The sequence below is a fragment of the Tamandua tetradactyla genome, chromosome 9, assembly GCF_023851605.1.
Source record: "Tamandua tetradactyla isolate mTamTet1 chromosome 9, mTamTet1.pri, whole genome shotgun sequence".
NCBI classification, from domain to species: domain Eukaryota; kingdom Metazoa; phylum Chordata; class Mammalia; order Pilosa; family Myrmecophagidae; genus Tamandua; species Tamandua tetradactyla.
Genome location: NC_135335.1, coordinates 62,665,617 through 62,681,042, shown reverse-complemented (window position 1 = coordinate 62,681,042; position 15,426 = coordinate 62,665,617). Strand labels below are relative to the sequence as shown.

At 35.7% G+C, this 15,426-nt stretch overlaps 1 protein-coding gene across 1 annotated transcript in view; it reads left to right on the top strand.

Annotated features, from left to right (window-relative positions):
• Positions 1–15,426, top strand: part of DNAH5 (dynein axonemal heavy chain 5) — a 293,865-nt gene that overhangs the window by 160,661 nt on the left and 117,778 nt on the right. Inside the window, exons 45-50 of the mRNA XM_077114905.1 lie at positions 1,219–1,420; positions 2,273–2,415; positions 2,715–2,849; positions 10,003–10,125; positions 10,316–10,529; positions 11,959–12,182. Coding sequence (XP_076971020.1) covers positions 1,219–1,420; positions 2,273–2,415; positions 2,715–2,849; positions 10,003–10,125; positions 10,316–10,529; positions 11,959–12,182 — 1,041 coding nt within the window. The remainder of the gene's footprint in view (positions 1–1,218; positions 1,421–2,272; positions 2,416–2,714; positions 2,850–10,002; positions 10,126–10,315; positions 10,530–11,958; positions 12,183–15,426) is intronic.

Genomic DNA, 15,426 nt, shown 5'->3' with positions numbered 1-15,426 from the left:
CATCCTCAAGAAACATGAGTATTGGAACACAGCTCTACATTTTCAGGCAGTTCCCTCCAGCCTCTCCGTTACATCTTGAATAACAAGGTGATATCTACTTAATGCGTAAGAATAACCTCCAGGATAACCTCTCGACTCTGTTTGGAATCTCTCAGCCATTGACACTTTGTCTCGTTTTACTCTTCCTCCTTTTGGTCGAAAAGTTTTTCTCAATCCCTTGATGCTGAATTTCAGCTCATTCTAGGGTTTTTCTCAATCTCTTGATGCTGAGTCTCAGCTCATTCTAGGATTTCTTTCCCACATTGCCAGGAAGGTCCATACCCCTGAGAGTCATGTCCCACATAGACAGGGGGAGGGTGGTGAGACTGCTTGTTGTGTTGGCTGGAGAGAGAGGCCACATCTGAGCAACAAAGAAGCTCTCTTGGGGGTGACTCTTAGGCCGAAATTTTGAGTAGACTTGACTTGTCCTTTGTGGGGTTAAGTTTCATATGAACAAACCCCAAAACTGGGGGCTCAGCCTATAACTTTGGTTGTCCACACTACTTGTGAGAATATCAAGAATTCAACTTGGGGAAGTTGAATTTCTCCCCATTCTCACCATTCCCCGAAGGGGGCTTTGCAAATACTTTTCCACTCACTGATCGAATCACTCTGGGATTCATCGGGGCATCACTCTGGACAAACCAACAAAATCTCATGTCCTACTTGAGATTCCAAGTACTTATGGTGTTCAATCAAACTATCTACATAAGTTATATTAGGAAATGCACTAGTCAAAATATAAATTTTATATCAAATAAACATTTTTTGCTTTATTCTCCTGCATAAGGTGACATTTTATAATATTAATTACCATCTATTTTCAGCACCCTACAGTAATGACATTCCTTTGTTCTTCCTCATGCAAAAACATTTTTAAAATTTGTACATTTAGTCACTATTATTATACACTCTAGGCATTCCTAGATTATACCATCTCAATCTTTAACCTCTGTCTTTCTTTCTGACTTCATTTTGCCCCCTCACTTTATTTTTAAAACCAGTTCAGTATGCCTTGCAATCAGGTTCTCTTTTGTTCCTCAGCTTTCTTCTCCTTTTCCCTTGTTCTTCTCTTGGGGAAAAGTGATGTTCCTTTTATATGTTTAGCATTTGCGTGGAGCCCCCAAAGCAGAGTTTTGGCTTAAGAGGTAAGTGATGCAGTATATCTTGCCTTCCCAGGAGCAAGGTGGGGAGGTGACCTCGGAGCACCTGGGGAGACTGTATGTCTTCTCCCTGATGTGGAGCGTTGGAGCGCTGCTGGAACTGGAGGGCCGGCGCCGGCTGGAGCACTGGCTCCGCTCGCAGAAGGCACTGACTTTGGATCTGCCCCCACTGGCAGGGCTGGAAGACACCATGTTTGACTATTATGTGACCCTTGAAGGTGAAGACCGCTCTGTTCTGCTCATATATAACAGATGAGAATGGTGTTTTTCCAAATGACTAATGTTTACACAAAATATTTTGTTCTAAATGGATAATGAAAAGTCTTGGCTGTAAAATAAAAATGTGTGTAGAGAAAGGTCATGTTAGATGACTGCCACTTACTTTCTTTTAAAATTCTGTTCCAATGCACATTTTCCCCTTGTTAATATAATGTACACTGAACTCTTAATGAATTAAAAAAAAATTTTTAAAAATCCAAATCAGATCCATTTCAGTGTTCATTTGATTTAATTGACAAATCATATAAGAATTACAGTTTGAAAAAGTTTACCTGTGTAAACATATACATAAATACATACTTTAAAATCATTTATTACCCATGCATATGCACATACATACACATTATATATAATTGTTAATATATGCCATGTATATATATTTAAAACTAAAAGCATCAGTGGCATTTTAGTGAGATTTTATATTTTAAAGTGATTTTAGGTATATGCTAGTATCACTCAATTCTGTAGTTTTTATACATACTTTATATTATTGAAAAGTTACCTATTTAAAAAGAAAATTCCAAGATACTTTCTAATATTTCCAAATATTATGGATTCAGAACAGTTCTTTGGGAAATTTTGACTTGGTTATATACTTATGTATTCTTACATATATTATAATTATTTAGACCTCTGATTTTATACTTAGATCCCTAATTCCAATGATCTTTATTTTTGCTTGGGGTATTTGAAGGGTGCTTTGATAAGATTTCGGGATGTTTTCTCATTATAATTAAGGGCTCAATTATTAATAGAAATATGAAGGTATAAATGTTCTCTGTTCTCTTCAGGTAAATGGATGCACTGGAATACGTGTACTGAGGAATATGTATATCCATCTCATACTACCCCAGAATATTGTTCAATCCTGGTTCCAAATGTTGACAATGTGAGGACTGACTTTCTAATTAAAACGATTGCTAAACAGGACAAGGTATATCTTTTTAACTTTTATTAAAAATAGCCTATTTTAAAATGTCAGTTGAAAATATGAAGCATTCTGCACTTATTTTAGAATGTTTCATGTTGCTGTTTAGAACAAAAATCAGATATCTAAAATTAGTATACTCTTTTTTTATATCTTAGTAACAATATTAAATTTGAATAATTCATTTAAAAATGAAGTGATTATTTCTGATGTATTAGTTTAGAGAACGGGAATTTTGACTTGTTTTTCCCCTTTGATTATTTCTTTGTGTCTCTTGGATTTCTTTCTCTGCTCTTCTGTTTTAGGCTGTGCTGTTAATTGGCGAGCAAGGAACTGCTAAAACTGTCATAATCAAAGGATTTATGTCAAAATATGATCCTGAAAGTCACATAATTAAGAGTCTGAACTTTTCTTCTGCAACCACCCCACTGATGTTTCAGGTATTGGCTGTTTGGTATTGCTCATTAAATCCAAATATGTGATAGTGGTTGGAGGCTCAAATCTCACTATTCCGCTTGTGCCCAGTTCACTTAATCTGTGCTTGCCCAGCCACGAAATATCCCTTATGAATGTCTTCTATTGTTATTCCTGGGATGCTGTTACCTGTATAAACTAACTGCAAAAGACTCTTTCTTGAGGTGGATTATAATATAAAATTTAAATTGTGGTGAAATAAAAAGCTTATGTAAGATATTAAAGGCCTTAGTACTGTTTCAGATGTCTTGTAGAAAAGCCCAGAGTCCTGTTAACATGCTGAATCCAAAACTAAATGAAATATCATTTATTCCCACACTGAAACCTGCTTCCTCTCCATAATGTCAGCTTTTCTGTGGGTATTACTATTATGCTAGCCTTTGGGCTGGAAACATTGGAGTCAGCTTTGATGGATCTCTCTTAGATCATGGGCTGTTAGCTTGTCTAAGGCATACTTTTCACATCCCTTCTGTTCCCTTCCTCTCCCTGTACGTCTTTTTGTAGACCACTTCTCATGGTTCCACACCAGGATATTAGGTTCAAAGAATACCCAGCTGGTCTTGGTTCAAGTCTAATTCTACTTTATCTTTCATCCCCTTCAAATCTTTGTTTCTTAAGTTGCTACTTTTATCTTGTCATTCCCTGACTTAACATTCCACAAAAGGTCCTGTTATCAGTTGCAATGAGGAATAAAATCTTAGAAACTTAGCATTTTAAAGATGTTACCCATTAAATCATAGAGGAGTGACAGAAAAACACATTAAAGTTTGCATGGTTGTTGTAAATGAAATTGCCAAGAATGGCCTTGGTCTCTCTTTCTTTTGGTCCTAAATTGCTTAAGATATTATGGAAACCAGGGGAAAAATCCTAAATAACAGTTCATCTGCAAACCATCCCTCACAGCTTTCCTTTATTTCAACGCCAATACTTTGCTGAAAATATGCATTTAATAAGTTGCATAAGATAGGGAAACTTTTTAGGAGCATCTGAATTCCAAAGGACTTTGCAACTGATGAATTTGTTATGTTTTCGCTATTGGAGTGAAAATGTCAATGAGCAACGAAAGTTGTTGAGGATGTGGCTAAATCACAACTTTCTAGTGCTTCATTTAATTGGTGACAGCAGTGCCGATAAACTAAAACCACTGGTTAGATTTCTAGATAAAACCTTCGATTGTGTTATGTTTCTTTGTTAGAGAGGGAATTTCCGTTGCTAGTTGGCCTTCTATCAAATGAATACCATCTCCACAGTGGCTTGATGGGAAGGTCTGAATGGAAGGCCAACCCCAAATTTCCTCTAGAGAGTCAGCAGTGGTATTTTTGTGTTTGGAGAACAGCACGCTAGATTATCTTAGGTATGTAAGATGCTAATGTAATACACATTCCATTGACATTGTTTTACATTTAAAGGATTTTTGTTAGTTTTAATTTATAGGAACAGTCTCTTTAAAGTTAATGATTTTGACCTCACTTGTGGATGCAGGGTTTTAAAATTAATATGTGTAATTTTTTTCCTTCTCATTCTGTAGCATAATTTTCCATCTATTCACATTTCTTGAGATTAGATTAATTCTTTAGGCCTTGTTGCTGTATTTTTATTAGCAACAGTTAGTGATATTATCCCACCATGTATGAAAGAGCTGTGATCTATGATGTATGAGCTATTTCCTGGAAAAAGCCATTGTGTTATTTAGAAAGCAACCTGTCTATGGACACTCAAATTTATAAATTGTATAATAAATTTCTAGAAGAGGAGCAGTATTAATGTATAATAATTAGAAGAGGAATGAAATAGGCTTTAAAATAGAAGAATCTATGTAACTGATTCTCAGCTGCTTCATTGTTAAGGTAGAATCAACACTTCACTATTTTTGTTTTTGATCAGAAGATTTACAGAGTCCGCCATCTACTGCATTGACTTCCTGAGCCTGAACATCAGGGCTTTCTATTAAGCTATACTCATTAGTTTTGGAAAGCTTTCAATTAGCCAAACTGCTGTAATTAACTTTCTCACTATAATTTTCAACCGTTCATTCTAAACAAGGGCTGATGTAGCAGAGCATTTGTTTCTGTGTCTGCCACTTATCTTGATCCAAACCAATTGCATTGGTAGATGAGAAAAGAGATACTGTCCCTCTGTCCTATCTTATTGTGCTGGTACAATGTCTGTTCAAGGACACGTCTGTTATCTGACAGTTTTGTTTTTTAACCAGGATTTTTATTTTCACCTTAGTGTCAGTTTTTTCTCAACTTTTTATCAGTAGGAGAACTCTGTCTCTCTTTGCCTGGGACAATCCAGTTTATATCACTTGTCTTGGATTAATAATTAATAGAATCTCCTGTTAATATCAAAAGTGTCCTAGTTTGGACAAAAATTATATGTTCACCCCATTTATTGGTTAAGGGAATTCAGTTAATCTTTTAAGAGAGTTGTCTTCTTTTTTTTCTAAAACAAATCTGGCTATAATGTTTTTTTTTAATTCTGATTTTGATAGTAATGCATACATTGCTTTAAAAATGGAAACAATTCAGGAGGGTAAGAAGAAGAACATGAAAATTATTTAGGGAGTTTCTAAAAAGATTTATCTCTTCTAAAATTATCTTTATGTGTTTTGAACACAACATTTTGCAAATGGTTGCATAGCAACAGTTTTTTTTAAACGAGAGTCACAGAGACGAAAATTCCATATTTTCTTAGCTAGCCTCAGAACTGCTTCTCTAAATGAAATTTTATGCAGAACTAAGGTAAAAAAAATCATATTTGCAGTATAGATTTTGGAATCATTAGCATGGTTTTAATTGAAGCCACAGGAATGGATGAGATGACATACAGAGAATGTAGAGAGTGAGAAAGAGAGTTTGAGAATTTGAGGAATACTAACATTGAAGGATGGACAGAGAAAGAAAACTAAAAAAGACAAAAAGAAAAATAACTTGAAGGCATGGAGAAAAACAAATACTATATTGTCTTAAAAGTCAAGAGGAGAATGTGGCTGAAGAGAGAAAAACTGCAACACATGTCAAATTTTGAAAATAATTCAAATAAGATGAAAAATGTAAAGGGAACATGATCTAACATTTTCGATGAAGTGATGGGAGCAGTGCTAAAATTACGGAAGGCTGAAGGGTGGATGGGAAGTGAAGATGTAGAGACGGGAAGTTGGAAGTTGTGAAACATGTGGTAGATAGGTTAAGGACACATTCTGAGGCGGAAGAGAATAAAGCATTTTACAAGGAGAAGGAGGAGAGGGGTGGGGAGCATAGCGGACAGGAGAGATATGAAATCACATGGTATAGGCAATTGTTGATAACTTTACTGGTCAGCTGATGATATGGTCAGTGACACTAGGCTACAGTTAAATGTAGAATTTTTATGGAGATGACAGGTGACAAAGATTCTGGATGTAGACAATGTATGGCGCTTGCTGGAGGGGTGGGATCTGCTGATACAAATTCCCTTTGTGGTCCCTGATGTTGAATTTCAGACTAAGAGCAAAGGAACTTTTGATGCAGTGCTCCCTCAGCCCCTCCTCAGCATCCTTGGCGCGTCCAAGGACCCAGATATGAACCAATTGCTATACTAGCTAGTATTGTCTCCTTCAGACAGTGCTGCTTGATAACACCCTCCCTTGCCACCGTCTCACCCTGCCTGATACATGTACCTGCACATCAAAGGAGAATACCTCAGCAATCTATCATACCCCAAGTCAGCAAGCCCCCATCTAATCAAGGGACAAGACACTGCCTAGTGGACACCCTCCCCTCCTGGTGTCATTGTCCCTTTAAAACACAGCTCCCAGAACAAAGACCCAGAGCCATTTTCTTTTTCTTCCTGTTGACTCCCCAGGTGGGAGCCAATTTTAGACTCCTACCTGCTTTTTTCTTTTCACTCTCCCGCCTGCTTCCTCCATACTTTATTCCTTCAATAAATCTGTTAATTGTTGACTCATGTGGAATCCTTAATGGCTCTTTGCCTAACACCTGCAGCTCCAGCTATACTGCATTCTGAGTCCCAACTCTATTACTTCTCTCTTTGCTTCCTCTCTCTGCCTTAACAGTGGGGAAACCTTGCTGTTCCTCATGAAATTTCTTACTACACCAATTGCTCATACATTTTTTCCTTTGCTTTGAAAGGAACCACACTGGAGATAAATTTAGACCATAAATTAGGCAACATTTAGGCTCTAATTGAGGATCAATTCATCCTACTCCAAGAGTGTGAGAAGATTTGGGTGGAAGAGTAGTTTTGGAAGTTTGTAGAAGCTTTACAAAGATCAGTGGGCTTTCATCAGATGAGGTAGGAGGCCTTTTAAAAGACTGCACAGATAATTCCACTGTGCTGGAATTTTGGATCGGGTCATTACATATCAATTCCATCAGCTGCTATTTACTTTTCAAAATTCACCTGGGATCAGATTTACTATAAATCTCTAGAGATGTGAAGTCCAGGATAGAAAATCATAAACCTTGGATGTCAAGAGCCTTCAAGTTCTTGAATGGAAGAGAAGAGAAGATATGGGAATTGGATGACTGACTATTTACATGATATAAAGAACTTGGTTTTGTTAACTGTTCTATGGTTCATGCCACCAGAACAGTAGATGAGGGTGGACAGAGATCAAGCACATCTGGGAGGATGTGGGCGGCAGAATACCATAAAGGTGATCAAGAATTCTTTAGACTGTTTCTCTAGGGAGACAGAAAAAATTAGATAAAATTGCAAATCACACAATGTAGTCAGGGTATAAGGATGAAACAGAAACAGTTTCCAGTACTGACTAGAGTCAGGGGAAGCAATTTACAGGGTTTTGACACTAAACCCCATGAGAAGGACACATGACTGAACTAGGCATTTCATTATTCAGAGAGGAGGGGATGTATTTAAAACAATATTGAATTTAGAATAAAAAGAACTTAGCGATGTTAGATGTGGAAATGTTTAGATGGGGTAATTGACTGATTGGTTCCAGGCCCTGAGTTGTACACCCAGGAGGAGGGCATAGGCTGTTATGATTAAGAGCTGTGTATATTTGGATATGCCAATTCTGCAATGTTCTGGAACATTCATGTGTAAAAGTCCAATTGGGGAGATCAGTTCAAAAATAGAGTTTTCCCAATTGTCTCCAGATGGATAGGTATATGATGCAGTAGAACATATATATAATTAATGTACTCCAGGCCTTCAAGAGGTCTCACCAAACTCCAACATTTATTGGGTGACCATTGAATTGGTAGCAATTTTAAGAACAGAAGGGTGTCCTAACTACTTAATTTTTCTCACTCATTCCCCCACTTTTTTGTCAACTTAGTTCCTTTTTTATTATTGAGAAATCTTCACACATGGTGTCCAATCAATGGCTCACAATATCAGCAATAGTTGTGCATTCATCACCATGATCATCTTTTAGAACTTCTTTTTGGTATAAATACTTCACTAGTAATTTTCTGTCATTTCAAAGAAATTAGGGTCATAATGAAAGGGTAGAAACTACAAGTGTAGATATATGGCTGTTACTCCGAATTATCCCATTAATAGTTCTTGGAGGGCCTTGCAAGACATGGAATCTTTATGTGCAGTGAGTTCTCATTAATAGACATGGAAATGTCTGGAAGATTCTGGTTTGCCATAGGGAGATATCAGAGGATTATTAATTGTCCTATGCATTTAAATTCACAGATAAGCAGAGCTAAATTTAGCCTAACACATTACTTTAAACAGTTTGCTTTTATGCCAGGGGAATAGTGGAATATGAAATTCTTTTTACTATTGTAACATTGTCATGGAGATTTTTTTGGTAAGTGAACGAGTTGTAATTTATTTATAGTCTTTCTATTAAAAATAGTGATTTTTAGAAAAATTTTCTTGCTATTATGTATTAAGGTGATGGTAGATAGTCTACATTTTGAAATGACCAAACTGTGAAGAGATCCAAGGAAAGATGTAGGGATTTTTTGCTTACATCTGGCCTTATTTTGTGGTTGCATTTTGGATTATTAAAGTCTTTTAAAACTGATTTGCTCTTAATCATGAAATAAGAAAATTCTTTTGGATAAGAAAAGGAGAATTCATTTTATCTTGACATTTTCCCACTTCTGTATTTCTACATTATCTTTAATCTGATTTGAAATCGTGGTTCATTAGATTACTACAGTTGTAGAAGTGACATGAGGCATTTAAGATTTTGAGCTTCTAGAATAAGAAAACTACAAAGCCGTTTCATTTTTCTCTGCAGGGTTAGACTCTAGTTACTTGGTGCATACATTCTGAATGACTGATTTCCAAACTACTGAATGGAAATGACAGTACCATAGTCAGGTTGGGATCTTTTCCCCCACATACTCCCTTCTCCGTCCAACATCCCTTCCATCATTTTTTATTTCTTCCCCCGTTTGTCATCATCAATCTTGAATCTTTGCCATGTCTACAAAGACTTCCATCAATTTTAATTTCCTTTGTTTTTTATATTTCCAGGAAGGTTTCTATAGAGTGCAGTGTGGTGTCCTCCTGTACTTCCTAAGTTCAGAATGTAAAAATAGGGAAAAAATAGTCACAAGCAGGCTTTGTTTTTCATTTTATGTGGAAGATGAGAAGTGAATCAGTGTGATTTCAACTGCCCCAAAACAAAGGTTCTGTTTTGGGTCAGGCTGCAGAAGCCAGGGAGTAGCCTTTTCAATTAAGAGAACAACCTTCAGATTTTGAAAAGCTGTGCAGCTCAGAGTGCAGACCTAAACAGCTTCTTGGACAATAGCCCGGTTTAATTTCCTCTCTGATTAGAGGGAAACTTTTAGCAAGGCTAGTAGGTCATAGAATATGTAAGTTATAGTGTAGTCAGCATAGGCAAAATACTTAAAAATAAATCTATGCAAATGGATTGAAGATTTTCAGGAAATTCATAATTTACTTTGATTATAATTTTATTTACTCCTAACTAAACCAGATTTTCAAAGTTGTAAATATTATGCAAAATAAATTAGATACCTCAGACCCTGTTTGCCAGAATTAAGGGGAATTTGGGGTTTTATGGATAATTTTTGTCAATTCAAAGGTTTGTAGGAATTTTTATTTTTATAATTGGCCATGTCCCAGGGGAGATTTTCACTAATGTTTCTGATTTAACAGAGGACAATAGAGAATTATGTGGATAAACGCATGGGTACAACATATGGCCCTCCTGCAGGAAAGAAGATGACAGTTTTTATCGATGATGTGAATATGCCAATAATCAACGAGTGGGGAGACCAGGTATATTGATCCTGTTGTGCATTTCAATCTTTCACTCATCATTGATCTATTTTTAATGAGTAAATATTTTTACTTTTTCGACATGCAATTCCTGAATTACAATAAACCCATTATTTGCAAACACTGAAGGAGTTAGGCTCTGGGGATATGAAAGAAATAATGTTTTAATTCTGAAAGTTGTCTCTCTTAGGTTACTAATGAGATAGTACGACAGCTGATCGAGCAGAATGGATTTTATAACCTAGAGAAGCCTGGGGAGTTCACCAGCATTGTGGACATACAGTTTCTGGCAGCCATGATTCACCCTGGGGGCGGACGGAATGATATACCCCAGAGACTCAAGAGGCAGTTCTCTATATTCAACTGCACGCTGCCCTCGGATGCCTCCATGGACAAGATATTTGGTAAAATGACTGTCAAGTGGGTGGTTGTGGGATGTTGGGGAGGGAAGAAGAGCTTGCTTGTGATCCAATGAAAAAATATCCACCCAGACGTCACACAGTCAGAGCCGTGGGTGGCTCCTTAGTCTGCAGCCTCCCTATCACAATTATTAACATACCATTTTTGGGTCAGGGACATCCCTCTCAAGTATATGTATGTGTATTTTTTTTTTTTTCTTGGGCAGGCACTGGGAATTGAACCCAGGTCTCTGGCGTGGGAGGTGAGAATTCTGCCACTGAGCCACTTTCTCACCGCCCCATCAAGTATTATATTTTCATACAGGGATTTATTATATTTAAGTGGGCTCCTAAGTGGATCTCTTTCTACTTGAAAGTTTTCTTTAAGTAACAATTGACAGCTTCATAAGCAAGGAGGTTAAACATTAAATGAATGTACAGATTGTTTCCTCCTGGGTAAACATATTTGAGGGCTGCATTGATATCATACCACATTGATGGTTTGCATAGCTGATCATTTAGCCAATTCATATATAATTTTAGCTAAAGAATTAGCAGTATACAGAACAGAAATTAGCAGTTGTTTGAGTTTCAGAATAATTAACAGGAGTGTAATAAGCTATCGATTGATTAAATATTTAGTATTTCAGAAATAATTTCATTGAAGGACCACTAGACCAATAAGTAACTATATTTATTTAACTGAGAAATGTAAATGCATTTATAACTGATTTTGGAATTACCTTTTGCAGAGAAAGTGTAAAAGTTAGGTACACATCTATGTTAGGTATTCATTTACCATTTCTGAAATTGCCATTGAGAAAAATCTCATTAGAACTGCCCTAATTAGTTTCTGGCAGGCTGAAATGTCATCTTACCCCCCTAGGCGAGTGGAGCACGAATTATCTGGCTTTAATCGCAGCAGTGGGCAAGGTTTAGAGCCCAAATGACATTTGAGAATTATTTAAACTTGGGAAAAATAAAATGGACCGAAGAGAATGACTGTTGTCACTTTTAATTTTCTTTCATTGCGTGGAGAATTTTACATATAAAGTAAATTAAAATATTTGGTAATGTACAGAAAGGCAATAACATAATGGAGAAATTGAAGAAGATTCAAGAAACACCCTCTTTTCTTATCTTTTTATATGACAATTTCATATATGTATCATTTTATGCATTTAATAATACTGAACTAGTTCAGCAAGAGTTTTCAGTGGCATTTCTTAATTAACGTCTCAGTAGTTTGCTGCTTTTTTTAAAAACCTATGCCTAGTTTTTAGCGTATTGAAAAAGCAGCAGAACATTTATTAATAAGAATTTCTTTAATATGTAGCTATCTATTAACATGGATAAGTGTTTGCACAAAGTATAATTTTTAGAAATTTAATTCATCTGGTTTGAATTGCTCATAAAAATGTTTCCTTGCTTTCAGGTGTCATTGGGGCAGGCCACTACTGCACCCAAAGAGATTTCTCAGAAGAAGTGTTAGACTCAGTGGTGAAATTGGTGCCCCTGACACGCCGACTATGGCAGATGACCAAGACTAAAATGCTCCCTACCCCTGCAAAATTCCATTACATATTTAACCTTCGAGATCTTTCTAGAATCTGGCAGGGAATGCTGAACACTACTTCTGAGGTTATCAAGGAATCAGGTGTAAGTGATAAGAGAGAGAAAAAAATAATGTTGTTATGTATCATATACGTGAAGTATTTTTAGCAATGGAATTTTTACTGGGATTCTGAAAATGTCTTGGGGCATTTCAGCATGGATGTTTTTTCTTTGCTGCTTTTCATCAACTAAAATAAAGGAGAAGTAATATGTCAGAAGGTTTCAATTAAAAAATGCCAATTTAGTTAGGTGTTTGTATAAGGAAATAATATACGCTGTTATTTTCTGATGAATAGAATAAACAACAATTGATTTTATTTTCTCATTGTAAGATGTTTTGCTTATATTAAATAATAAAATCATAATGATTTTGTGATATAATAGTCTGCACATTTTAAACTTGGCATTTTAACTTAGAAGGTAATTATTATTATAAATGAATATTGAAAATTGAAAAAAGCAGTCATTTTGTTGCTATTCATCCGTACTCTTTCCTTCCATGTAACTAGATGCACTAAAAGAATATACGTATTGGCAAATTGGAAAGAGTCAGCAGAGTAGAAAGTTCATTTGAGAGAAAAACAAGCGTTTGTATTATTCAGTATAATATTTTCCAGTGTTATAAGAATTCCCTTCCAACTAGGGACCTTATCTGAAATGCCAGTATCCCCTTCTTTACAAGAAAGAATTGGCGATAACTGGTAGAGTTCATGTATGTGCTCAGGCTAAGGCTGGATTGGTTTGTCTTTCAGCCTTCAGAGAAGCTGTAATAGTTAAGCAGATGGGTTTTAAAGGACTTTTCCACATGCAGAACACGCAGAAACAATTGAAATTAAAAAAACAAACAAACTGTCATTAGGGCACATCAAGTCTGTTGACAATCAAAAAAACTCTGCCCTGGGTGGTAACAAAATAGGTAACCAACCACACTAGCTGACTCTCGAAAACAAGATAATTGGGGGAAAAGTCACGCTATTATTGAGAATTACCGTAGTAGCAGTGAACATTTTTAATTTGATTTTTTTTCCCCTTAAAGTTGTTGACAAATTAATGGAATTAGCAAATGCAGTTTTCAAATTACTGTTTATTGCATAGCTATTTTCAGTGGTTATTTTAAATCAGCATAAACAGTTCCAGCAATTGGTGTTATCATGGAACTTTTCCCCTTAAGTGTTAACATCTATGTAACAAAATTTTTCCCATTTTAGCCATTTTTAAGTTAACTGTTCGCATTCCGGTTGGATTTGCTAGCATTTTGTTGAGGATTTTTGCATCTATATTCAAAAGGGAAATTGGTCTATAATATTTTTCTTGTGATGTCTTTATCTGGCTTTAGGACTAGGGTAAAGCTAGCCTCGTAGAATCAGTCAGAAAGTGCACCGGGCATGTCAGTTTGTTTTGGAAAAGTTTGAGAAGGCTTGGTGTTAACTCTTCATTGAATGTTTGGTAAAATTCACCAGTGAAGCCATCTGGTCCTGCCAGATGCAATTTTGCTGTTTGTTTTTTGTCCTTCATTTTCTTCAGTACTTCCTTCTTAGGTGTTAATTGATATTTTGTAGTGACACATTTTAATTCCCTCTCCTTCCTTTTATGTGTATTTTTTTAAAAGATATTTTCATATGGTTATTATGGGGTTTACATTTAATGTCCTAAATCTATAACAATCAAGTTTGCGGGATACCAGTTTAACTTTAGTAGCATATATACCCCTTGTTCCCCTCTTTTACGTCCTTGTTACAAGTTACATCTTTATGCTTTGTGTACCCAATACCAGAGTTTTATAATTATTTTTATGCATTTGTATTTCAGATAATATAAGAAATAAAAAGTGGTTCAAACCAAGAATACAGTAATATTGACATTTATATTCACCCATGTACTTCTCTTTATTGCAGATTTTTATTTTTCCATATGGATTCAAGTTTCTGTTTGGGGATCTTACCTTTTATCTGAAGTTCTCATTAGCATTTCTTGAAGGGCAGATCTAGTGGTAATTAAGTCCTTCAACTTTTGTTTATCTGGAAATATCTTGCTTTTCCCTCATTTAAAAACTATTCTTGCACTTTTCATTTTTAAATAATTTCAAATGTACAAAACAATACAAAACCCATATGGATAACTTCAGCATGCACCCTGATATCCATATCCACCAACTCTTAACGTTTTGCCACAATAGCCACATCATTCTATCGAACTAACCATCTATTGAACTCTCTAACAATCTATCAATCTATCGTTTATTATTTGTTCGTCAGTTTTCTAAACATTTGGGATTAGATTGTATGCATCATGTTCCTTGATACATTTAATACTTCTGTGTAATTTCCTAAAAATGAGGATATTCACTTAGGTAACTACCTTAAGTACAATTATCTAGTTCAAAAGTTTAACATTGATTTAGAGCTTATAGTCTACACTTCAAGTTTTCATACATTTCAGTAATATCCTTTTTGACCCTTTTCCCTCCATTTTTGGATCTAGTCTAAGATAATATATTGCATTAAATTGTCACCAAGTCTCTAATCATTCATTTTTTTAAATTGTAGAAACATATATGCAATATAAACTTTCCCATCTCAACCACTTCCAAGCATACCATTCAGTGGAATAAATACATTCATAATATTGTACTACCCTCACCTTCATCCATTACCAGAAATTTTCCATGCCCCCCAAACAAAATCCCTACAGCTGTTATACATTAACTTCCCCTTGCCATTGGCTTCTGCCCCTTTTAGCCTTTACTCTCTGTCTTTATGAATTTGCATACACTATCTGTCTTATATAGGTGGAATCATACAATATCCATCCCTTTGTGTCTAACTTATTTCACTCAACATGATGTCTTAAAGATTCATGTATCAGAAACTTGTTTCTTTTTAAAGCAGAGTCATATTCCATCGTTGTATATGTCACATTTGTTTATCCATTTATCTGCTGATGGACATCTGGTTTTACTTTCACCTTTTGGCTATGTGAATAATGCTGCTGCTGCTGCTCTGGACATTGGTGTACAAATATATGTCCAGGTCCCTGCTTTCAACTCTTTTGGATATAAACCTAGAAGTGGGTTTGCCAGGTCATATGATAGTTTTGTTTAACATTTAGGAGAACCACCAACGCACAGTGGTTGCACCATTTTACCTTCTAATCAACAATGATTAAAAGGTTCTTATTTCTCTGCTTCCTTGCCAGCATTTGTTATTTTCCATTTTTCAAGTAATAATCATTCTGGTGGATATGAGGTAGAGTTGCTTTGTGACTTAGTTGCATTTCCCTGTTGCCCAGT